This window comes from Periophthalmus magnuspinnatus, chromosome 19 (assembly GCF_009829125.3).
Source record: "Periophthalmus magnuspinnatus isolate fPerMag1 chromosome 19, fPerMag1.2.pri, whole genome shotgun sequence".
NCBI classification, from domain to species: Eukaryota; Metazoa; Chordata; class Actinopteri; order Gobiiformes; family Gobiidae; genus Periophthalmus; species Periophthalmus magnuspinnatus.
In genome coordinates this window covers 27,188,829-27,215,181 of record NC_047144.1, presented here as the reverse complement: position 1 = coordinate 27,215,181, position 26,353 = coordinate 27,188,829, and the positions used below count along the sequence as shown (strand labels likewise).

The following is a 26,353-nucleotide window of genomic DNA, read 5'->3' as shown; positions in this document are numbered from 1 at the left end:
ACAAATATGTTTATATCTCATATAATTACATTTTGTTATAAATTTAACAAAAGTGAAAAGTTAATTTGTGCACATTGCTTAAACTTAATACATTTGTGGGCCTCACTATGGATTTTAATAACTAAATATTGGTATTGACAACCACAGCAGCAGGACATATATTGATATCGGTTTCAGCTCAAGAAATCCATATCAAGCCATCTCTAAAAATACATATATTCATTCCAAGTAGTGGCTTTTAAAAATGTGCTATATGTAAGTTTTCTGCTGCCTGCTGGTCTACATAGTGATATTTTTATTGCTATAAATGATCTTGAGGAGCTCTCCTTTGCACAGATCTGACCTGTAACTTGGCTTCCATATAGAGAAGAAAAAATACACAGTGCACCTTTAAAGAGAAGGGGGGGTATTAACTGCTAACAATACATTTAGTCACCTTTTACTGTTTTGCAATAGGCTATATTTGCTGAAAACAACATATTGACATAATACTGCATATAACAACAGGTTTGTCAACTTGATGTGGAAAAGTTTTACATTGTGTTTTTCTATATTTATGGAGAATTGCTGTGTGGGAGCATAAAAGACGTAGGCTTGTGGGCTGAGCATTGCACAGAATCTTACAGCTGAACGCAAAGATTGCTAAATTAGATCAAACATGCATGGATGACATATAAAACTCCAAGCATGTTTTTGATGAGGGAACTGGGTTATAATGTGTTAGAAAGCTCAAAAAAAGTTGGCATAATACTCCCTCTTTAAACAATATAGACATGCGTTGCATTCTTAGCCCTGTTATGTGTGTACTGCAGGTGGTGCTGTGTTTCTCCCCTGTGGGCAGTAAGCTCCGTGTGCGTGGTCGAAAATTCCCTGCTGTGGTCAACTGCACAGCCATTGACTGGTTCCACGAGTGGCCGCAAGAAGCCCTGGAGTCGGTCAGCCTGAGGTTCCTACAGGATCTAGACAGCATTCAGGTAACATTCTCTAAAGTGGCTCCATCTAACCCTCCTCTAAATGTCAACAAAATAACATCTGTCACGTCCACATATAGAAAGTAGCTCTATGAGATTTCTTCTAATAAAATGAAATACATCTTTTAGGAAGCATGTCATGATAACAAATATTAAAGTGTGCTTGTGATAGTGTGTAGTTATAGACAATAAACAATAATATTGAAACCACACCATAAATCAGAATTATTCCCCAAAACAATGCTAAATGGGAAATATTGTTAAAAAGTTTGCATCAAGTCCAGTCACAGAATTTCGTAATTTAACACTACAACTCAAATCTGATCATAGTACATATGATCAGATTTGATCATATGGACTGATCATACATTTATCAGGCCAAAGCTGGCACACTGTAAGTGCTGTAGATTTCATCTGGTGGTGTTAATACAACAATGAACAGTGTCAATAAATGATAGTTTTAAGTAGTTTGATTTACCCATCACAGAAAGGACAACCGCCATATGGATGTATGCACACACAAGCATTCAGAGTGGTGCATGGAAAATGCCATTAACCCCTGGAATGACACTAGTCTGGGCCTAAATTCAAAGGATGCCCTGCTGTATAAGGGGAAATCATGAGGGGGACGGGGGTCCGGGCCCCCCTTTACTGACTAGTGTCCCCCTCTCCCCTCTTACTGTCCCGCCCTGCCCTTGCATTAAGGTTTATGACAATAGTAATTATGGTAAAACCTAATTATATATTAGATAGATAGATAGATAGATAGATAGATAGATAGATAGATAGATAGATAGATAGATAGATAGATAGATAGATAGATAGATAGATACATAGATACATACATACATAGATACATAGATACATACATACATAGATACATAGATATATACATACATACATACATACATACATACATACATACATACATACATACATACATACATACATACATACATACATACATACATACATACATACATACATACATACATACATACATACATACATACATACATACATACATACATACATACATACATACATACATACATACATACATACATACATACATACATACATACATACATACATACATACATACATACATACATACAAACATACATACATACATACATACATACATACATACATACATACATACATACATACATACATACATACATACATACATACATACATACATACATACATACATACATACATACATACATACATACATACATACATACATACATACATACATACATACATACATACATACATACATACATACATACATACATACATACATACATACATACATACATACATACATACATACATACATACATACATACATACATACATACATACATACATACATACATACATACATACATACATACATACATACATACATACATACATACATACATACATACATACATACATACATACATACATACATACATACATACATACATACATACATACATACATACATACATACATACATACATACATACATACATACATACATACATACATACATACATACATACATACATACATACATACATACATACATACATACATACATACATACATACATACATACATACATACATACATACATACATACATACATACATACATACATACATACATACATACATACATACATACATACATACATACATACATACATACATACATACATACATACATACATACATACATACATACATACATACATACATACATACATACATACATACATACATACATACATACATACATACATACATACATACATACATACATACATACATACATACATACATACATACATACATACATACATACATACATACATACATACATACATACATACATACATACATACATACATACATACATACATACATACATACATACATACATACATACATACATACATACATACATACATACATACATACATACATACATACATACATACATACATACATACATACATACATACATACATACATACATACATACATACATACATACATACATACATAATCCCCAGCCAGGGAAATTCACCTGTCCAGCAGCAAAACAGAGACACAACACAAATTGCACACAGGTATAAAATCACAAAGAATACAAAGATAAGATAATAAAGTGCACCCGATCAACAAGAGCTGTTATACAGTCTTATAGCAGCAGGAATGGCTGATCTACTGAACCTCTCAGTTCTACAGTGCAGCGAGAGAAGCCTGGTACTGTGGCTGCTTCTCTGAGCTGACAGAGTCTCGTGCAGCGGGTGTCTGCTGTTGTTGAGGATGGTCTGCATCAGACTCCTCATCCTCTTCTCCACCAGCTCCCCAACAGAGTCCACCCTCCCACCCATCACTGACACACACTTCCTGATTAGCTTATCAAGCCTGTTACGGTCCCGCACAGTAATGCTGTTTCCCCAGCACACCACTCCAAAAAACACAGCACTGGCTACAACAGAATGGTAAAAAATATGCAGAGACTCATTACATACATCAAAGGATTTATATATACAGTATCCACAGTTCACTGTCATTAAATAAGTCTGAAAATGAAAAGATGCAGCCAAATGAGTGCGCGTAAAGCTCCATAATCATCCTCCTTCACTCAGGAAACCCCACAGTAAAATCTAAATCTAGTAAGCAGGGCCCGCCCTTGCCTTTAGGGGGCCCTAAGCAGAATTTGCCTTGGGGGCCCTCACAACATCAGCAACACAAATCCCTCACTGCATCTTGATACTGCACAGATCTTTACAGATTACAGGCTGTATAAATAGCACCATAGACATCAAGAATCTTAAATCAGACACAGTACCGGTTTCAAAATAGGTGGTGCATTATAATGTGGCCCTACTGGCTAAAGTGAGAATATATGTACAGGTTGTAAAAGCTATATGATAGATATTTTTTTTACAAAAAACAGCTGTTTAGACTAAATCAGTTGTAACATAAGAGCCACTAAATATACTCTTTCCTTTATATATTTATGTTTGATATGATAAAACTGCCAAGAGTAAGTGACTGAAGTCATTCAGTTGTTGATAGATTAGTATAGATAATTTAATACAATATTGGCAACTGTGTTGACATCACAAAAAACATTAGGCTATGAGTTGAATACCATATTGTATTTATTTATATTAATAAATTACTAATGTGTGCACTCTGATAAATTACTAATTAATGAGTTATTATCACCAGGCATTACCAGCTTCAGCATCTTCAGCAGCATCTTGAGAATTGGATGTCACTTCATCTCCAATGGCAAAGAGCCTATGCAGAAAAAACATAAAACACAGTCACACAGACTAAATGTAAATCCAACTTCCTGAATAATGGCAATAATGATGAAATGAAATAATTATCGGCTTTATCACAGGCACTTTGCCGTTATTTGTGACTATTACGTTATTTATTTTTAGCACTCATATAACAATAAAAAGGACACAGTTTATACAAAGAAAAAAAAAATATTTGCAGGAAGAGGCAAAAAGCCCAAATATTAACCTTATTATTCATAAGGTTATAAATGACATTTATGCAACTTAAAAAGTGAATTGAAACATGGATTAAAATTCAATAAAACATCCAACAATTGAAAGATTATGAAACATTACCCTGAAATATCAAACATTTCCTTAAACTCTTTTAAAATAAAGTTTCTGCCGTCATGAGCCACATGGCCCCACACTTTACACCCTCTGGATCATAGGCAATGAGTATTGTATCTATGAAACTGCATTCAAGTAAAATGTGAAATGTTTGGGGATAGGGATTGTAATTATATAATAGTTATATATAGTTTATAAATTGCACTGAATAAGACTATTACTAACCATGGCTTTATTATGCTGCTCAGGTCTTCTACATATGTGAAATATGTGCTTCCCGTTAGCTCCATGCCCAGGCTCTCTCGATAATTTAGCTGAGCAATGTAGCACCAAACACCACAGCGACAGAGAGACACACTGACAGCAATGCGGGCCTTAGCCTGGATTTAATGTTAAAAGATGCACAACAGCAGATTTCCCGTTAACTGGCTAACAACAAAATACTGCACACATAATTTACAGGCAGGAAACACGATCATGAAAATGTTATGTTTCATAATGACACTTTCACTACTGGGAAGAAGGCTGCATGGTCGCTCACAAACACAGCAACACCATCCTGCGCTGGCCCTGGGCTGGGCCCCGCCCCCTGTACACCTTCCGTTGCAACATGCTAATAGCATGTTGACATACTCGAGATAGCGGTGGGTGGCGACATTGTGAATTAAAATGACGATAACATAACTTGTCACATTAACAATTGCATTAACCTCTTTGTAAGATTCACTCAACATTACCTCTAGATTGATGTTTCTTCTCTTCTTCTTTCGCTTCTCCACACGGACGGGTAGCTTCGTTTCGACATGATGAAGACGATGAAAACAAACTCGGAACAGTCGGGCACAATACCGTTACATTATGCATTTGTTTATTCCACACTCGTGCGCGCTTGCAATAAAGTTGGCCAATCATCGCAGGATCAGGTGTAGCGTCATTCAGTTGGTCACCAGATTGTCAAAACAAATACATCATGTGTGCACTACAGAGTGCACTTACTGCGCTACAGCGGAGATGCATCAGTTGCGCGTACTGCGAGCGCACTAAATGCAATGTATATTGTGGGAGGTTGCCAGATTGGGGGCCCTCTTGAGGCCTCGGGGCCCTAAGCAGCCGCTTAGTTCGCTTATAAGCTGCTAGTAAGTTAACAAAACAAAAAGCACGTGCTCCGCAGCGCTGCATTTGTTTTTAATCCTCAGAAGGAGCAAACAAAAGTGAAAATTAAGCACGTCCACGTGAGCTTCAGCTGTGTGCGCGCTCGTTTGTTTGTGCATTAGTTATAATTAAACAGACATCACAGTCTATGTATTTTTAATAAAGAAATTATAGTGATAATGTGATTAAAGCTTGAATAATATTTTTCTTTTTTTCTTCATTTATTTACACTTAAAAAAATAGTTGGGGCAAAAATTAGATGTAGTGCTTCTATTTAATCTTTAAATGTGTCAAAACGCCAGTGTTGGGTGGACCAAAGAGGTACAGAACTCGGGGCAGATTTACAACGTTTATTTACAGTTTGTGAATAATCAAACAAGAAGTCATTAATCCGACAAGGAGCACAGAGCAGGGTGTGAGCCAGAGCCCAGGAACCTGTCAGGAGGAGCAGAGACTGGAGCAGGGAACCGCCAGAACCGGTACGAAGACAGGACTGGGAACAGAGCCAGAGGAAGCCGAGCCGGGATGGACCGGAGAGCGGGAGCCAGGACAGGAGACATGAAGCAGCCGGGACCCAGGATGAGACAAGGAGGTGAAGGTAAGGAGTTGACTGTACCGGAGCAGGAGTGCGGAGTCAGGATCAGAACCAGAGGTCGGGAGAACCGGAACCTGGGAGGCAGTAAGCTCCAATTAGCATCGAAAAAGGTAAGTAACAAGAGTACAAAAATGGAGCTAGAATAGTCAAGTTTGACACGCGGACAATCTGGCACAGAGTGTCTTCTCCCAGCTCCTCTTATCCACGGCAGGTGGTGATGATTGCCCTGATGGGAAGCAGGTGCGCGCGGGAGGAGCCGGGAGCTCCGCCCAGCTCCAGGTTCAGGCCGGTGGGGGAGGGAGAGAGAGCGCACAGGGAGGCAACACAGGAGTGGAGATGCATGCCTCATGACAAAATGTTTTTTTTTAGAAATATTTACTTTTATATGTTATTGTGAATGTTAAACAAGCATCTATTCTTCAGTGTGTTTTTAGAATAATATCTGTGGAGAGAAGTCTGGATTATGGGGGCTCCATAATCTTCTCTATTAATGGGACACACTGGGTTGTGTGCTATTAAAGTGTGTTTAAAACATTTATCACTTTGATAACAGATTTTTTTTCTAAATCTAAAAAAAAAAATTAATTAAAATCATAATAATAATAGAAAGGTGTGGGTGGAGTTTTTAGAGCGTGTTGAATTTGTTTCCATATTTTCACATTGTTCAACAGTGTTTTGTACAGTTGCACACATAGCTTATTTGTAAACAAATTAAACTATTTACTGAATACCTTTTCATTGTTCAAATGGCAAATATTCACTATTAGGTTAATAATAGCCTCATCATAATAACATAGTTAATGAATTTATTATTAAGTATCGTTACAAGGACCTTGAAAGATAGTTCGAATTCCCATCAATTTATTGGAACAGTCGGGCACAATACTTAGACCAAAGTGAGACTTTCACCCTTGCCCTCCTGCAAATGTGCTTACTCGTCTTTTTAATGATTTACTCAAGAGTTTCCTCGGGATATTAAACTAAACACACACTGGCTTTTTTTTTTAGAAATATCAAGATCTAAAATGAGCAATCAGACTTATTATTTTATAGTAATTGTTGCACGTTGTACTTGTGGTTGGTTGTGTTGCTTACTGAAGGTACTACTCTGTCCGAAGTTCTATTAAACTAAATGGACTATTAAATTTCATCATTGTTTTAATACAATCTGACCAGAGCGAGATGATTTAGTTGGAACTACAACAGGTGAGCAATTAAGCAATTAATTTTGAATCAGGAAAGGTCCTATATGGGTCCTCACAAAGTCTTTCACATTAGGAAGGAATCGTTTGTCTGAAACCCATGAATAGGTAAGTTTGAAGCCATTATGTGGGACATTTGAGGCTAAGCAATAACATCTTCATGTAAACAAGCAAGCAGTGTGGAGCCTCTACCAGAAAAGTTGCATACTATAGTGCATCTTAAAACTAAAGATTTCTTAGTTTTCAGTTTTCATAATTCTGTTGTTTAATGGAACGGTTACACATCTTAGCACATACAACACATGGAGAAGGATACTTATTTACTTATTGTATTACAGTGGTCTTTCGTTTATGGCGGGGGTTACGTTTAAAAAATAACCCGCAATAGGCGAAATCCGCCAAGTAGTCAGCTTTATTTTTTACAATTATTATATATGTTTTAAGGTTGTAAAACCTCTCACCACACACTTTATATGCTTTCCTCAGACAGGCATTAACATTTTCTCACATTTCTTGTTTAACTGATCAATAGAGACTCATGTATTTCACAGTTCCTTTGACTGTGCCTCTTCGTCCTGGCGCTGCTCCGCTGTAGTGTCAATCAAACATTTATGTAAATTTGGCTGAGCACATACTGTGCGGGTTGAGGCCTGGTTTTGTGTTTTTCATTGGTGTTACTCGTGTATTTTTATTGAAGAGAAAATAACTTCCACTGGACTCCAGTGTAAAAGGAGAGTTACAAAATTTTAATTCACAGCTTTGCAAAATCATTTTTTACATAAGTAATCAAACCAAGTCATTCTCAAAAATAAACTATGCTACGGTAAGAAAACCACGTGGCTCTGTCTTGATGCGCAGCCTCAACTCAGTTTCCCAAGCATGTTCTCTTTTCCTCATGCACACTATTGCTCTTGAAGTGACAGTAACATATTTACGTAAAACCTATATAATATTTTAACATCAACATTGATGGAATAAAATAAATGTAGCATGTAAATAAATCTAATATAAAATTTTTTAATATGAAATTATTCATGTAAAACAGCATTTATAACAAAATATCAACACTCTGTAAATGTACATATATTATTATATATGATTTAAACTTGGCTCCCACACATTCTGTGCTGTACAGGAGATGCGGCATGATGAAGATTGTTTGACGATGGTCTGCAGTCCTTTGGCTGGTTGGGACACAAAGCACAATACACGTTCATAAACTGTAAAAATGCATGCAGAATTGCACTAGAAAAATCTGCGAAACAGCAAGATCATGAAGGGTGAACCGCGATATAGCGAAGGACCACTGTATATATTTTTTGTGAACATTTAAATAAAGAATATGGATATTTTTAAGGAATTTAAATAACAAAAACATTAAAATGGTTCTTTCTCCAGCCCACAGTGAAGGAGTCGTTGAGCAAATTCATGGCATTCGTTCATATCAGTGTCAACCACACGTCCAAACAGTACCTGGCCAGCGAGAGGCGCTACAACTATACCACGCCCAAGTCCTTCCTGGAGCAGATTAAGCTATACCGGAGCCTGCTGGAACAAAAGAGCTGCGAGCTGAGTGCCAAGATGGAACGCCTGGAGAATGGGCTGCAGAAGCTCAACTCCACCTCGGCACAGGTATCTCTCTCCAATGTGCACAGGGGACAGACTTCTCCAGAATGTTGACTCCAATGAGTGAATGGGGGAGTTAGCATTAGCCATGGACTATGAAAATCTAGGGCCGTTTTGGCCACTGACAACTACTCAACCATACGTGAGTAATATCACAGCCTTGTATAATATGGATGGCCCTATATGGATTATTTAATTATTTATTTATTTATTTATTTATTTTTACCTGATACCAATAACCAATATTTGCCAATACGAATGTTGAACTTTTAAAATCCATAGCAAGGCCCACAACTTTATCTTAAGTTGAAGTAAAGAACACTAACTAACATTTTACTTTTGTTAAAATAATAACAACATATATTTATCTGCAATATAACATTATTTGTTCCATCTTTGTGTCAAAATACAGCCATTTAATACTCTATTTCCATTTTTACTCATTTGACATTCCAAAGAGGGGACTCACACAATGGGGCAGTGTGTCAGTATCAAATATTGGCATTGAACGGCGTTATTGGCCTCTACCAATATCAGCGAATATGTATCTATATTGGCTGATACTGATACTGGAACCAATATATCGCCCATGCTTATTAGTGAACATTATCAAATGTATAATGTAATGTAATGTTTGACGTTGCATTTAGAGCCAAAATTTGCTAACTATACTGTAGTGAGACCACTTCTAAAAAAAAAAAAAAAAAATCATTATTATATCAATGTTCTGTCATTTTTTATTTATTTTTTTAGAAAGAAAGGAAACTGATCACAGCACACCCCATAATTATTGAAAGTGCACAGTGATAGTGGCCTGTTCTGCTTAATAAGAACTAAACTGATTACGTTCTATTTGGTGATTGTGCGTCTTGTGATTTTGGTTATCATCAAAGTTAAAAATGGCTGTAAAGGTCATTTTTGACAACAATTTGACAGATTGACTGTGGTGAGAGTTTTTATGATTTGTGTATTTTTATCTAAAGTAGAGACTTTTTTTTAATCATACCAACCTTGAAAGAACTACTCATGCTTTTATCAGCTCCAGAATAGACTATTGTAATGCACTTTATGTCAGTCTCTCCCAGAATCCTCCAGCTACAGCAATATGCAGCAGCTCATTTTTTTTTAACCAACACTCCAAAATGTCAGCATATCACCCCAGTCCTTTTATCACTCCATTGGCTTCCAGTTTCTTTTATAATTGATTTAAAGTTTTACTTTTGTTTTTTAAGTCCTTAATGGCCTTGACCCTCTTTATTTGACTGAATTCTTCGTGAACTGTTCGTAACTCAAGTAGGGCCTTAAAGTAACACGTTTCGATTATTCTCTATTTGTTACTTAATTTGGCGGTATTGTATCTGATGTGTCATGATCCCAGTCTGTCCTGGCCTGTTGCACCGTTTTTCCCTTCTCCCTTCTGTACCTGAGCCTGGAGCTGGGTGGAGATTTGGGCTCCTCCTATGCACACCTGCATCTAATCTTCAATCAGCTGCACCTGGGGAGGATAAAGGCAGCCAGGGCCTGACAATCAGCGCCAGGGCTGGAGGAAGTAGGAGTTAAAAGTTCAATAATCTGCACTGATTCACTGTCAGCGCTGATGGCCTTGGAAGGGGGCGAAGGATGTAAGGGACGTCCTGACGTGGTGAATGAAATTCTAATAATGGTGTATAAACTTGAGTTAGCTGGTTTTGATATGAGTTTTTTATGGGTTCCAGCTCATGTTGATGTTGAGGGAAATGATGTCGCAGACAGCCTTGCTAAGGCTAGTCTAAAGAAGGCAGAAATACAACTCAGAGTACCTCTTGGTAGGATGGAGTGTTGTTCAATTATACGGGCCAGTATTAAAAAGCAGTGGCAGCAAAAGTGGGATGGTGAAACAAAAGGGAGACAGATGTATAACATTGTTTCAACATGATGACACTTCTAGGCCCGTTCTCTCACGCCAGGATGACATTAAACTGACACGCCTCCGATTAGGCCACTGTGTTTTGGCTAGTGGGCTATTTCTCATTGGGAAACATTATGATGGTTGTTGTAAGTGGTGTGGAGTTTCTGAGACTGTGGTACATGTTATGTTGCACTGTCCATTATATAGTGCTCGGAGAAGAGACATGTTCAGGGGGTTGTCTAAGTTAGGACTTAATAACTTTTCTTTGAGGACAATATTAGGACATGGAGCTTCCCCCAAGGAGAGGGCTCAGTTGGTGACTTGTTTTCTAATACAAAGGGGGTTTATTACAGAATTTAGGAAAGAGCAGCTTTAGCGTCCTTTTCCTTGAGGCGAGTATTCGCCACGCAGTATAAATCTATATGAAATCTCCGAAATGACCAGTGGAGGGCAGCAATGCACTAACCGTGCCTAGCCAGCCGGAAATTAACCACACAACAATCAGCGCCAGATCATCCGCATATCCCTTGTGGTACAACTCTGCTTGGCTCAGTTCATGGTTTTGCTCTTTGTGATTTTTTTCTGAAAATGAATGAATAAATCTGTGTACACATGAGAAAGAAATTCTTGTAAATCACATTGCAAGATCTTGTGGTATGAGATCTTCCCATGAACATTGTTCCGTCATCTGAAACATACCTTTAGTTGTATTATGCTTGTTTGATGAATCCCTTTGAGCACTCAAAATACATGCAGTTATGACTCTCCCAAGATTGTTACGTAACTGGTAAATGTCTAGGCATCTCTTGTGCCTTTTAAATGAGTAAAGTATTTGCGTGAAAAAGTATTTGCGTGCTTGCTGATTTCTTTTTCCACGTGCGTGACACTTAACTGTTTCAGGTCATTAAACAAAGATAACCCAAGTAAACATAAAATGCAGCTTTTCTGTTATGATTTCATTAAGAGAAAAATACTATCCAAACCTACATGATCCAGTGTGTAAAAAGTAACTGCTTCCCTTGTTAAATGATGTAACTGTGATTAATAATATTATTGTGGAAAGCTGAGTTAAATTTCATAGCCTGATTGCTGCCAGACCTTTCAAATCAAGAGAACACTTAAATAAAACCTTTCTGATAAGGTGATGTATGCCATAGTGAACCCAAGACATCATGTCGCGATCCAAAAAAATTCAGGAGCAGATAAAAAAAAGTTATTGAAATGGCTCAGTCTGGAAAAGATTACAAAGCCATTTCTAAATCTTTGGGACTCCAGCAAACCACGGTGAGAGCCATTATCCACAAATGGACAAAACATGGTACAGCGGTGAACCTTCCCAGGAGTGGCCGGCCTACAAAAATGACCCCAAGAGCACAGCAATGACTGATCCAAGAGGTCACAAAGGAAGTCAGAACAACATTTCAACTGCAGGCCTCACTTGCCTCAGTAAAGGTCAGTGTTCATGACTCAACCATAAGAAAGAAGACTAGGAAAAAATGGCATTCATGGCAGAGTTCCAAGGTGAAAGTCACTGCTGACAAAAAAAAAGAAGAACATAAACCATGGTGGTGGTAGTGTCATGGTTGGAGCTGCTTTGCTGCTTCAGGACTTGGATGACTTGTTGTGAAGGAACCATGAATTCTGCCCTCTACCAATAAATCCTGGAGAATGTCTGGCCATCAGTTTGTGACCTCAAGCTCAAGCAATTGGGTTCTGCAGCAGGACAATGATCCAGAAATTAGTGTTTTGGAGTGGCCTAATCAAAGTCTAGACCTGAACCCAATAAAGATGCTGTAGCACGACCTTAAAAAGGAGTTTCATGCTCGGAAACCATCCAATGTGGCTGATTTTAAAACAATTCTGCAAAGAAGAGTGGGTCAAATTTCCTCCACAGTGATGTGAAAGACTCATTGCCAGTTATCGCAAACGATTGACTGCAGTTGCTGCTAAGGGTGGTTCAACCAGTTATTAGGTCTAGAGGGAAATTACTTTTTCACATGGACCATGCAGATTCAGATGTTTTTTTTCCCCTTAATACATAAAATCTGCACTTAAAACTGCATTTTATGTTTACTTGTGAGTTATCTTTGTCTAATATGTAAGTTTCCTTGATCTGAAATGGCCAAGAGTGACAAAGGTACAGAAAAAGAAAGAAATCAGTAAGGGGGCAAATATTTTTTCACAGCACTGTACACTGTATGACACATTTACATCACCATGTCACCTTTTATTATTTTGAAAATGCTACATTCACAAAAAAACACAACATATTAACATGTTTTATAAGTTTCACTTATAAAACACTCATTGTGTGATAGACCCCTTCAGAGCTCTATCACACAATGAGTATAACACGTCTGCACATCGCATCCGGTTTGTCAAATTGCTGTGTACAGTTTTAATCACGTTTTATTATATTTTTGGAGAATTCTTTCCATAGGACTGAACTTCTCTGTAACATCCTATGAGATCCCCACAGTACACTACATTACAGCAGCAGAAACAGCCATTAGAAACAGAGGAAGCTGGTGACCTGAGACCGAAAGTAACAGCTGCACTGAGCAGCACCAAACCTCCTCCTTCCAACATAACATCAGAGGAAAGGAAGGCTCTTGAACTCAGCTGATTACGAGGCTAAAGTGAACAGACTCCTCAGTGACACCGCCACCTATAAATTGCTGAAACGAGACCCTACCAGCGGTTACAAGAAGAAAATCATTAGACTGCTTACAGAAGCTGGAGAAGGAGGAAGTCATTGATAGACAGCTGTATTACAGACTCTATCCTGGTGATTCCATTCCTTGTATCTATGGCCTCCCAAGGATCCACAAAGAAGGAGTACTCCTCAGACCCATTGTATGTAGTGTTGATTCAATCACATACAATGTGGCCAAACATCTGAAGACCATCCTGGCTCCTTTGGTGGGCAACACGGAGCACCATATTGAGAACACAGCAGATTTTGTGAGCAAAATCAAGCATCTCCAATTTGATCTGGATGAGACCATGGTTTCATTTGATGTGACTGCTCTTTTCACTTGTGTCCCCACATCAGTAGCGGTGGAGGCAGCGAAGAGGAGACTACTGCAGGATACTAATCTAAAAGAAAGAATAAACCTGACACCGGACCAAATCTGCAAATACTACATATTTCCAGTTCTACAGGCAAATCCACGGCTGTGCCATGGGCTCACCGGTCTCTTTAATTATGGCTAACTTATAAATGGAACAATTTGAACAGGAGGCATTGGCCTCATTTCCAGGCACTCAACAAACACTCTGGTGGACTAAAATCAAATTTCAAGAAATGGAGCCTTTTACTGCACATATTAATGCGGTGGATCCAAACATCAAGTTCACACGGGAAGAAGCCAAGGAGAACAGACTGGCCTTTTTTAGATTGTGCAGTAACAATAGGAGAGGACCGACGACTCCAGGTAGAAGTCGTCAAGAAGCCCACACACACTGACCAATACCTGCTGGCAGTGGCCACCAGCAATCTGACCAGAACTGAAGAAGTGGCTTGAATGAGCAGCTAAAGGTCTTCACTCTTACAACAATTTGTCCAGTTGACAGATTTAATCTTTGTCTTTTGCTATTTTTGGAGAATTGTCATGTAGGAGCATAGTGACAAAGGCTTGTGGGCTGAGCAATGCGTAGAATCTTACAGCTATCCATAAAGAGGGTTTGAATAGAGCCCAGGAGGCCAAGTACTCAAACATGTATGGATGTCATAAATAATCTTTTCAGGCATGTTTTTGATAAAGGAACCTCATAACATGGTAGAAAGCGAGAAAAAAAAAAAAAAAAAAAATCCATTTTGCATAATGCCACCCTCTTAAAAAAATTTAGGAGGACATAAGAGACAGTGACATTTTAGTTTTGTTTCGTCAAGCACCACAAATCCTACATAAATTACTGAACTTTACAAAATGGAGCTGACGTTAGATTGATTTGCTGGCAAAGATAATAAACAATAGAATTAGAATAGTATACATTTGGAGTGTTTGGAGGGATGACAATTGAAAATGCAACACTTTTTGTTTTCCCTTGTAGAGCAAAATTATTTCTTTAGATTATATTGTAACAGCAGCAATGTGCAGAAATGGAATCATTGCTTGCTGGCTGCATTACCTGTAATATGAGCCACTTTATCAATGTCAAAGCTGGAGGTAACAAGCGGGGTTTGTTAGCATTGAGTGTCTTTGACCTTTCTCGTCAATCTGCAACAAAAGTAATGTTTTTTATAATGATTTTGATATTACGCTGAAGGACACAATGGAATTTCTTGATGTTGTCGTGACAATAATCATTTTTTGTGTGCATGTTGAAATGCATATAAATTCATGCTTATCCAAAATTGGAGTGTGTGAAAGTGTTTGTGATCTAGCAACAAGTCACAGTTTGTGAACATTATCATATTTCACACAAAGCGATCTTACTTGTATATCTTTTTAGTGGTCGAACATAACAAAGTAAAACACATAAGTTACTGTAGTTAAGTACAGTTTTTAGGTATCTGTACATTATATAAGTACATTTTAAAGTGGATGCTTTTTACTTTTACTTCACTACATTTGAGAGCAGGTATCTGTACTTTCTGCCCCACCACATTTTTAAAGGACTGAAGAGTAAACATATTATTAGTGTTTGAGACCTGCTGAAAAGTCAAAACGGTTTATTTTGATCAATTTCATAATTTGAGAAACCACCCAGAAAACAAAAAGAAAAAAGATTCAATTATTTCTGTTGAATCAAATTCAGCACTCATCTGTATCAAAATACAATAATAATGGGTAATTACATATTTTTACTTAAGTACATTTTTTATGTGATACGTTTACTTTTACTTGAGTATTTCTTTCGCTCTGGTATGTGTACTTTTACTTAAGTAACAAAACTGAGTACCTGTTCTATCACTGCATCTTTGTGCACTTCAAGCCATGTAAATTTACTATGTAATTTTCAGACCAAGATACATAGATGTAATGCCATACAGTGAGTAGTGCACCTTTCAGGGGCCTATATTATGCACATTTTTTATCAATGTTATAATCCTGGAGTTGCAGTTTGTTTCATTCATACATATTTAAACACAAACGGTGCACTGTATACTGAAAACACTCTGTTTCACCTCGTGATGTCATCAAATGGTAAGACAGGAAGCACTCCCTGTGTTTTAAAACTCCATACACCTTCACTAGAATCATTTGGATGATTTAATTCCTGGAACTGTCAAACTTTGAAGCTACATCCTTGTTTTAGCCTTGTCGAACCTTCTTCAATTCCCAATGCACCAGGAGATATTACAGACTTTCTGTGGCAATATGAACTGAAGAAAAGGTACAAATATTTTTAAGCCACTTGATGACATCGTAAGGTGGAACACAGCTTAGAAATTTAGACAGACTAATAATGCAGGATTACTCCTACATGTGTAAATGAAGCAAAAGATAAGTCCAGGTATGTTTTTAATGAGTTAACAGCAAAGTATCAATACTCATCACACTGAATAGGATGCTTGGGATGCATAAGATCACTGCCATTTAGATTTAATTATTTTATTATTAGGTTTTTGTTTTTTTCTACATTCAATGTATAAAGAAAAAAACTAAACTTTTCCTCTTATACAGGCACAGCACACATTTATATGTAACAGTTACAGTATAAAACCTGGTAACTTTGTAGTTTACACCACTGCAAACTATTATAGTTTGGTTTTGCGGAACAGTTTTCAGTTATAGATACCTCGTCTTGCTCTTTTGTTTACTTCCCAAAACAAAGAAAATACCTTGCGGCTCCTCTTTTCATTTTATGATGCTCCACTTTCATAAGGCACGCTCCCGTTGTTGTAACAGTCGAGACAGCCCTGGGGAAAGTCAAATAGTCTGGGCTTGGGAGATGGTGTGAAACCAAGTGTCTTTAAAGAGGGAGTATTTTTCGTTTATGGGGTATTAACTGCTAACACATAACATATTTAGATGGCCATGTTACCTTTTATTGTTTTGAAAATGTTATATTGGCCGAAAACAACATACTAACATGTTTTATACATTTCACTTTTGTTTTTGAAGCCCCTTCTCCCTTTGCCTCCCAGGTTAAGTCATTCCCCCTTCAGAGCGCTGTCACAACACAATCAGCATGCATCCTGCTAATGAAACGCTGTACATCACATCATCTTTGTCAAATTGTTGTAAACAGTTTTGTATCATGCTTTTGTATATTTTATGGAGAAATGTCCTGTGGGAGCATGGATGATGAAGGCACTGCACAGAGGGCCGGGAAGAGATCACTAAAATACTCAAACATGCATGGATGACATATAAAACCTCTTCAGGCATGTTTTTGATGAACACTATAATATATGGTAGAAACCTAAAAAATCTATTTTGTATAATACCCCCTTTGACATATAAGTCCAGATATTGGTGCAGCAAAGCAATTGTGGTGCACATCGCAGTACCAAGTGATGGGAACATCAGAAAAAAGGAACATGAGAAACTAGAGAAATACCAGGGGCTCAAAAAGTAGAGCTGGAGGCCTGGAAAGTGAAGGTATCAGTGGTTTCAGTGGTCACTGGAGGAGTGGCTACAGCAGATCCCAGGAAAAACATCAGACATCTCAGTCCAGAAAAGTGCAGTACTAGGAACAGCAAAGATACTGCGCAGAACCCTTAAGCTCCCAGGCCTCTGGTAGAGGTCCCGAGCCTGGAAAAAGAGGGGATGAGACCACCCGTGGAGGATGAGGAGATTTTATATATATATATACATATACACACACAAGCAGTAGATCATTTTTTATTCAGAAAGCATTTTAGTTTAGTTTCAGTTTGTGGAGCTGTTAGATTGTAGCAGCTGTTGAATTTCTGTTTGCCTCATCTCTTATGAATAAATCATCCAATAGAGTAATTGCGCTGCCCTCTATTCGAAATCTTGACATTATTACATCATAGACGGTGAATTCGGCCTCTCACAAATGCTCAGTGCCTGGACTTGACTGTTGGCTTGCTTAAACTGCATTGCTGCATTTGTCCACTTGGCCCTCTAGCCATCAGGCAGAGGCGAGCAGTACTCAGTTGCATTTACTTGAGTATCTTTTTAAAGAAATTGTACTTTTCAGAGTACAGTGCATTTGCAGCAGCATACTTGTACTCCTACCTGAATAATACTGAAGTAATACTACTCATACCTGAATAACTGGGGTAATAATTGGTGCGACAGAGTGTTAGTCCCCCAACCTGATGGTCGGAGGATTGAGTCCCACTGGGACCAAGTTCTGCCATTGTGTCCTTAGGCAAGGCACTTCATCCACATTACCTAGTATGAAAGTGTGTGTGCGTGAATGATTGGTGGTGGGCCAGTGGTGCAGATTGGCAGCCTCGCTTCCGTCAGTCTGCCCCAGGGCAGCTGTGGCTACAATAGAAGCTTACCACCACCAAGTGTGGAAATGAATGAATTATGACTGTAGTGTAGCACTTTGATAAGCCTGTAAAAGTGCATTGCAAGTGTAAGCATAAAACTGTAACAATGTGTAAGTGTAAAATTAAAAATCAGATGTTATATCCTGACAGTTACTCTTTAAGTTACTCAAATTCAAAATCCCAAGTACTCTTCTACTTTTACTTAAAGAGGAGGTATTATGCAGTATTGAACATACCTGAAGAGATTTTAGATTCCATCTATTCATGTTTGAGTAATTTAGCGATCTCTCCCGAGCCCTATTCAAACCCTCTTTACGGTCAGCTGTGGGAGTCAGTGCAATGCTCAGTGCACAAGCCTACATTGCCCATGCTCTCACTTAACAATTGTCCACAATATACAAAATCGTGATACAAAACTACACAACTTGACAAACTTAATGTGACGTGCAGTAGTTTCATGAGTGGTATACACATTGGTTGTGTTGTGATAGCACTCTGAAAGGGGAGTGGAAAGCAAAGGGAAGAGAGCCTCAGAACATCAATGCGAAACATGTTAATATGGCAAATATAGGATTTTCAAAACAATAAAAGATAACATGGTAATCTAAATACAATTTGAAACCAGAAATTTGCACTATACTATATAAAAAGACCCCTTTTTTTCACTGTCTGACATGAAATCAGAATAAACTTCCTGTTAGGTCAGTTAGCATTACCAGAATTAGTAAATTTCTATTTGCTAAACGTCAGGAATTTTTAGACATTTTTTATACATCTTTTATTAGTATTATTATATTTAGTAAGATTGCCTTTAAACTGTATGACTTGGGTCAAACGTTTCAAACTTCTCTCAACAGTTGGCAGGAATTGTGGCCCATTCCTCCCAACAGAACTGGCGTAACTGAGCCAAGTTTGCAGGCTGCCTTGCTCGCAGATGCCATAAATACCCATACATCTTAAATAGGACTGAGATCAGGGTTTTGTGATGGCCAGTCTAAAACATTTACTTTGTAACCAGTTTGGCAGTATGCTTTGGGTCTTTGTCCGTTTGGAAGACCCATTTGAGCCCAAGCTTTGACTTCCTGGCTGACGTCTAGAGATTTTGCTTCAGTATTTCCACATAATGTTCTTCCTCATGATGCCATCTTATTTGTGCAGTGTACCAGTCCCTTCTGCAGCAAACCAACCCCATAACATGATGCTGCCACCCCTGTATTTCACAGTTTGGATAGTGTTCTCAGGCTTGCGAGCTTCCCCTTTTTCCTCCAAAACTAATGATGCTCATTTTGGCCAAACAGGTAAATTTTAGTTTCATCAGACTACAGGACATGTCTCCAAAAATGAAGGTCCTGTGTGCCCTAGCAAACTGGCTTTTTGTTTTGTTTCTTTTGGAGTAATGGCTTCTTCCTGGCAGAGTGGCCTCTCAACCCATGACGGTACAGTACTCGTGACAAATTCTTACCAGCTTCAGCCAGCATTTTCACAAGGTCTTTTGCTTTTGTTCTTGAGGTGATATGCATATTTTGGACCAAAGCATGTTCATCTCTGGGACACAGAACCCGTCTCCTTCCTGAGAGGTATGATGGCTGGACATCCCCATGGTGTTTATACTTGTGTATAATAGTTTGAACGAGGCATCTTCAGGCATCTGGAAATTTCACCCAAGGATGAACAGGCCAGTGCAAGTCCACATTCTCCTCCTGATATCTTGGCTGATTTTCTTTTGACTTTGACTCAAATGTTGTCAATAAACCTATCAGAAGTTTCCAAAGGCATGACATCACCATCTTGGGTTTTTCCAAATTGTTTAAAGGCATTATAATTTTACTGTATTTAAACTTCTGACTTTGAAAAAAGTAATACAAAAAAATAAATACAAAAAATAAAAATCCTTTTGTCATTATTTCTGGCTTTTAGCAAATAATTTTGGTAAATCTAATTGACCTAAAACAGGAGAAGTCTAGTCTGATTTCATGTCAGACAGTGAGAAAACACCACCAATCACATGGCAGTTACTTCAATGCATTTAGGGGTGTGGTCCTGGTCAAGACAATCTCCTGAACTCCAAACTGAATGTCAGAATGGGAAAGAAAGGTGATTTAAGCAATTTTGAGCATGGCATGGTTGTTGGTGCCAGACGGGCTCAGTTACTGGGATTTTCACGCACAACCATTTCTAGGGTTTACAAAGAATGGTGTGAAAAGGGAAAAACATCCAGTATGCAGCAGTCCTGTGGGCGAAAATGCCTTGTTGATGCTAGAGGTCAGAAGAGAATGGGCCGTGTGATTCAAGCTGATAGAAAAGCAAAGTTGACTGAAATAACCACTCGTTGCAACCGAGGAATGCAGCAAAGCATTTGTGAAGCCACAACACGCACAACCTTGAGGCGGATGGGCTACAACAGCACAAGACCCCACCGGGTACCACTCATCTCCACTACAAATAGGAAAAAGAGCCTACAATTTGCACAAGCTCACCAAAATTGAAGACAGTTGAAGACTGGAAAAATGTTGCCTGGTCTGAAGAGTCTCAATTTCTGTTGAGACATTCAAATGGTAGAGTCAGAATTTGGTGTAAACAGAATGAGAACATGGATCCATCATGCCTTGTTACCACTGTGCAGGCTGGTGGTGGTGGTGTAATGGTGTGGGGAATGTTTTCTTGGCACACTTTAGGTCCGTTAGTGCTAATTGGGCATCGTTTAAATGCCACAGGCTACCTGAACATTGTTTCTGACCATGTCCATCCCTTCATGACCACCATGTACCCATCCTCTGATGGCTACTTCCAGCAGGATAATGCACCATGTCATAAAGCTTGAATCATTTCAAATTGGTTTCTTGAACATGACAATGAGTTCACTGTACTTCAATGGCCCCCACAGTCACCAGATCTCAACCCGATAGAGCATCTTTGGGATGTGGTGGAACGGGAGCTTCGTGCCCTGGATTTGCATCCCACAAATCTCCATCAACTGCAAGATGCTATCCTATCAATATGGGCCAACATTTCTAAAGAATGCTTTCAGCACCTTGTTGAATCAATGCCACGTAGAATTAAGGCAGTTCTAAAGGCGAAAGGGGGTCAAACACCGTATTAGTATGGTGTTCCTAATAATCCTTCAGGTGAGTATATATATATATATATATATATGTATATATATATATATAACGTGTCTTTTTATATAGTGTATGTAAACTTCTGGTTCCAGCTGTATGTTATGTGTTATCAGTTAATACCCCATAGATGTAAAATACTTTAAGGAATTTCTTGGAGTACAACTTTGCACTTCTACTTGAGTAATATTATTTTTGAAATAACGGTACTCTTAATCTCAAATTCCATCTGCTCTACCCACCGTGTGTTCTGTCTAAAAGGCGTGACAGTTGCGACAGTGCTTCTTCTACCTACTCTGTATTCACAGCACTGCTTCCCTACCTGCTTGATAACACCTATATATATGAGCCTCCATGCAGATACACTTTTTCATTTGTGTTACGGATCTTCAAGGTTTCTATGAATATATTTGTCTGTTGGGTCTTTTCAGTTCGTCTACACATGTGATATCCTCTTCTGTTTTATTTTTGCATGTGTAAAAGTGAATCTAATCTGATGCAAGCCTCACAACTATACAGTCCTTGACAAAAGTCTTGTCGCTTATCCATTTTGTAGAAACAAAAGCTTATAACCTGACTTTAAATTAATCAATTGGTTTTAGAAATGTCTCATATGAAAGCTAAAACGCTCCCAAATTATGCTCAATATACTAAAATAAATTTGCTTCACTGAAGAAAGATTGATCATTTAATGAACACAGAAAGGTCAGATTTTGGCAAGGCAAAAGTCTTGTCGCCTTGTCATATGATGCACCCAATCCTAGATTACAGCCCCACCTGTGATCAGTTACTGATCAATCAATTAGTGGGTGTGTATAAAAAGAACCCCAGCACACCAGACCTTCACATCAACTGCAACTTGACCTCTGACAACATGCCTAAGATCCACCCTGAGACCAAAGCGTTAATTATCAAGAAGCTGAAGACCAGATCCACTGCTGAGGTGGCTGACACCTTCAATGTGTCTCAGCGTCAAGTACAAAGAATAAGAAAAAGATCTGAAAAGACTGGAGATGTTTGACAAGCCCAGGTCTGGCAGACCCCGCAAGCCAACTGCTCGGAAGGACCGTTTGTTGATTCGAAAATCCAAGGCCAGCCCCTTTTCCACTGCAGCAGAGCTCCACCAGGCCTGGTCACCTCAAGTCCCTGTGTCAACCAGAACAGTTTTGCCTGTCTCGAAATGGCCTCCATGGTCGAATCAGTGCACAGAAACCAGCACTAAACAAAAGGCAATTAAAAAAACGTGTGGCATTTGCCAAGGCCCACAGCCTGCTAAAAGGATGGACACTGGAAAAGTGGCAGAAGGTGGATTTCTCAGATGAATCCTCGGTTGAATTACATCACAGCCGCCGCAAATATTGCAGGAGACATACTGGAGCCCGCATGGATCCAAGATTCACCCAGAAAGCAGTTAAGTTTGGTGGCGGAAAAATCATGGTCTGGGGTTACATCCAGTATGGGGGTGTGCGAGACATTTGCAGGGTGGAAGGCAATATCAATAGCCTAAAATATCAAGAAGTATTAGCCACCTCTTACATTCCCAACCATAAAAGGGGTCAAATTTTGCAGCAGGATGGTGCTCCATCGCATACTTCTATCTCTACATCAAAGTTCCTCAAGGCGAAGAAGATCAAGGTGCTCCACGACTGGCCAGCCCAGTCACCAGACATGAACATCATTGAGCATGTCTGGGCTAGAATGAAAGAGGAAGCATGGAAGGCAAAACCAAAGAATCTTGATGAACTCTGGGAGGCATGTAAGACTGCTTTCTTTGCTATTCCTTATGACTTCATTAACAAATTGTATGAATCATTGTCGAACCGCATGGATGCAGTCCTTCAGGCTAATGGAAGTCATACAAGATATTAAATATGGATCTCACAACACCACTACTTAATTCACTGACGTTATGCAACATATTTTTGTATTTGAAGTAAATTATTTGTTCAATTTTTCTGTAGGCGACAAAACTTTTGTCTTGCCAAAATCTGACCTTTCTGTGTTCATTAAATGATCAATCTTTCTTCAGTGAAGCAAATTTATTTTAGTATACTGAGCATAATTTGGGAGGGTTTTAGCTTTCATATGAGACATTTCTAAGACCAATTGATGAATTTAAAGTCAGGTTATAAGCTTTTGTTTCTACAAAATGGATAAGCGACAAGACTTTTGTCAGGGACTGTAGAAACAGTGTATGTCTTCAATGGATTCTGATAACAGTAGGCTGGGAAGGTATGTTTACTGTGGTATTATGGTTTATTAGTGACTAGCATCATCTGTTGTGGTTAGATTGTGATTAGGATTGGACTGTATACGACTTTTCCCTCCTATTTTATTTATTTTATTTATTTTTTTCCCCGATTTCATCCCAAGACAACCACTTTGTCTGGTAGATCTTCATGAATTGTGGTCAGTAAAAATGGGTATGCAGGATGCCAGATTATCAATTTTGCCTGTAACAGACATACTGATGCTATGTCATAATATTTGAAAATGAGTTAAATCAAAAGTCTCTACCAGAAAAGTTAAATAGAACACTTAAAGTAGTAGCATTACTTTAGTAAAGACATACAGTATAGAGGTTATCATTTTATTTGAAAAATGCCCCTCAACATTCCGACTGACTGGCACTGAGGCAGAACTGTGGACAGCAGAACAAGCAAAATGTGTTTCTTTGCTTTTTATTGCCTATTTTTTTTTCCATAAAGCTAATAGTTTTGCCCTTCAATCATTATTTCTTCAACACACGGACTCAGAAATGTGTTATTTAAGGAGAGAAAGGCTCAATTCAACTGTGTCAGTGATAAATGTGTAGTCTGCAGTATCCTTGTTGGTTCATTGGTTTTCTACTAGTGTTTACTTGATTTTCTTCTTTTAGAAGACAAACGTACAAACTAAATATTTAGCAGAGTTGTTGACTTTTATCTTTGTTATTAAACTTTAGCAGCTCTTTTATCTGTTTGATATGTTTTGAGCTTTTATAGAAGAAAATATTATTACTTGTCCTTGACACTCGTGTAATGTTGCCAAAGGTTAGAATGATTGTGATATCATCTGCATAACTACTATTGCTGAATACAAAATTAACTTGCTGCTTCAGACAAATTACATCAGATTCCGTGCATACAAGAAAGATTCTCAAAGCCTTCATGAAATACATCATATTCATAACTGTTCTCCTTACAACACATGTACACAACTGTTCCAAACATAAATAATTGATCACAAATGAAAGGTGCAATTCCAGTGGAAGGTCCACTGTCTACTTGTCTCCTGAGTATGACGTTTGCGGCAGTGTCTGCTCCCATTTGCCACCTCAGTTTTCCAATGTGAAAGTCAGCAGACTTATTTCTTTTATTAAGTCATTTTAAATGAATATTGTGATTTCAATGTGCAAACGTGATCCGCAGGTGTCACCCTTAAATCAGTAGCCTTTGTTGAATAAGTTGATCAAAGTAGCAGACTTTGCTATGACCCCAAATCATTTCCTTTCTTTCCGCAAATAATCCAGATTTTTTAACAGCCCATGCTTGAAAATGCACACCTGGATTCATTTTCTATGTTAGCATAGCACATCTTGCTAAGCAAAACTTCATGAATTATTGAAGATTTCATAAAGCCAGTAGCATAGTGTCACACTTCTCTCCTCTATATCGCATACATCTATGTGTATTTACATAAACATGCCCACTCAGTTCCACCTGCGCCTCTTCACACCTGCCGCTAACCACGCAGAACAACATGCACACTCTTTCGTGTGCACACTCACCACATGCACTCCGCTTTGTGAAATGCATGTGATTAAGCAACGCTGTTAAAGTCGTATGTCAAAGTCGTCCATGTACTCCTGGCTGGTGTCATTGATGATCAAGAGACGAGATAGAGGACAGGGACATGTCGAAAGGATTGCGCTCTTATGTAAAAAGTGGTTGTTTTACTTCTACTTATGGCATATTAATTGCTAACACAACACATTTAGATCACCATTAGATCACTTTTATTGTTTTGAAAATGCAAAATTCATCTAAACAATGTATTATCATGTTTCATTTTCACTTTCAGTCAAAAGTCACTCCCGCTTCAGAGTGCTATCACATTATAATTTGCATGCATTCTGCTAAAGTAATTACTGCACATCACATCAGGTTTTTAAAACTGTAGTGTATTGTTTTGTGAGAATTATTGTGTCACGATATTACTCGAACATGCAGGGGAGACATTATAACATGATAGAAAGCTCTAAAAAGTCTCCGTTTAAAGGGGCTTCCTACCTCCATCAAAAACATGCCTGAAGAGGTTTAGATGTCATTAATGCATGTTTGAGTATTTTAGAAATCTCTCCCAGGCCCTATTCAAATGATCCTTGCTGCTCCAGCCACAAGCCTACGTCACCCCTGCTCCCACATGACATGACTCAGAATGTCAATAACAAAAATGAGACATAAAACAGGTTAACACGTTGTTTTCAGTGTGTGTGTGTGGGGTGGGGTGGGGGGTGGGGGTGGGGGGGGGGGGGGGTGTAGGGGTGTGTGTGTGTGTGTCCTGGTGTGTATAGGTGTGTATATGTGCTGCTTACCAAGTCATGTGGAGAGTCCAACCTACATCAACAGGCTCTCTTGTCCAGTGTAGTGAATTTACGTGAAATTGACTTAAATTCTGATTCAGTTATTTATTGAGTTTTATTTGACCAGGAAACAAATTAGGAAACTTTGCTTTATCAAA

General features: G+C 38.4%; 1 protein-coding gene across 2 annotated transcripts in view; it reads left to right on the top strand.

The window, feature by feature from the left end:
• Positions 1 to 26,353, top strand: part of dnah9 (dynein, axonemal, heavy chain 9) — a 612,810-nt gene that overhangs the window by 275,859 nt on the left and 310,598 nt on the right. For both annotated transcript variants that reach the window (XM_033984465.1, XM_033984463.1), the window contains exons 53-54: positions 813 to 974; positions 8,980 to 9,213. In XM_033984465.1, coding sequence (XP_033840356.1) covers positions 813 to 974; positions 8,980 to 9,213 — 396 coding nt within the window. The remainder of the gene's footprint in view (positions 1 to 812; positions 975 to 8,979; positions 9,214 to 26,353) is intronic.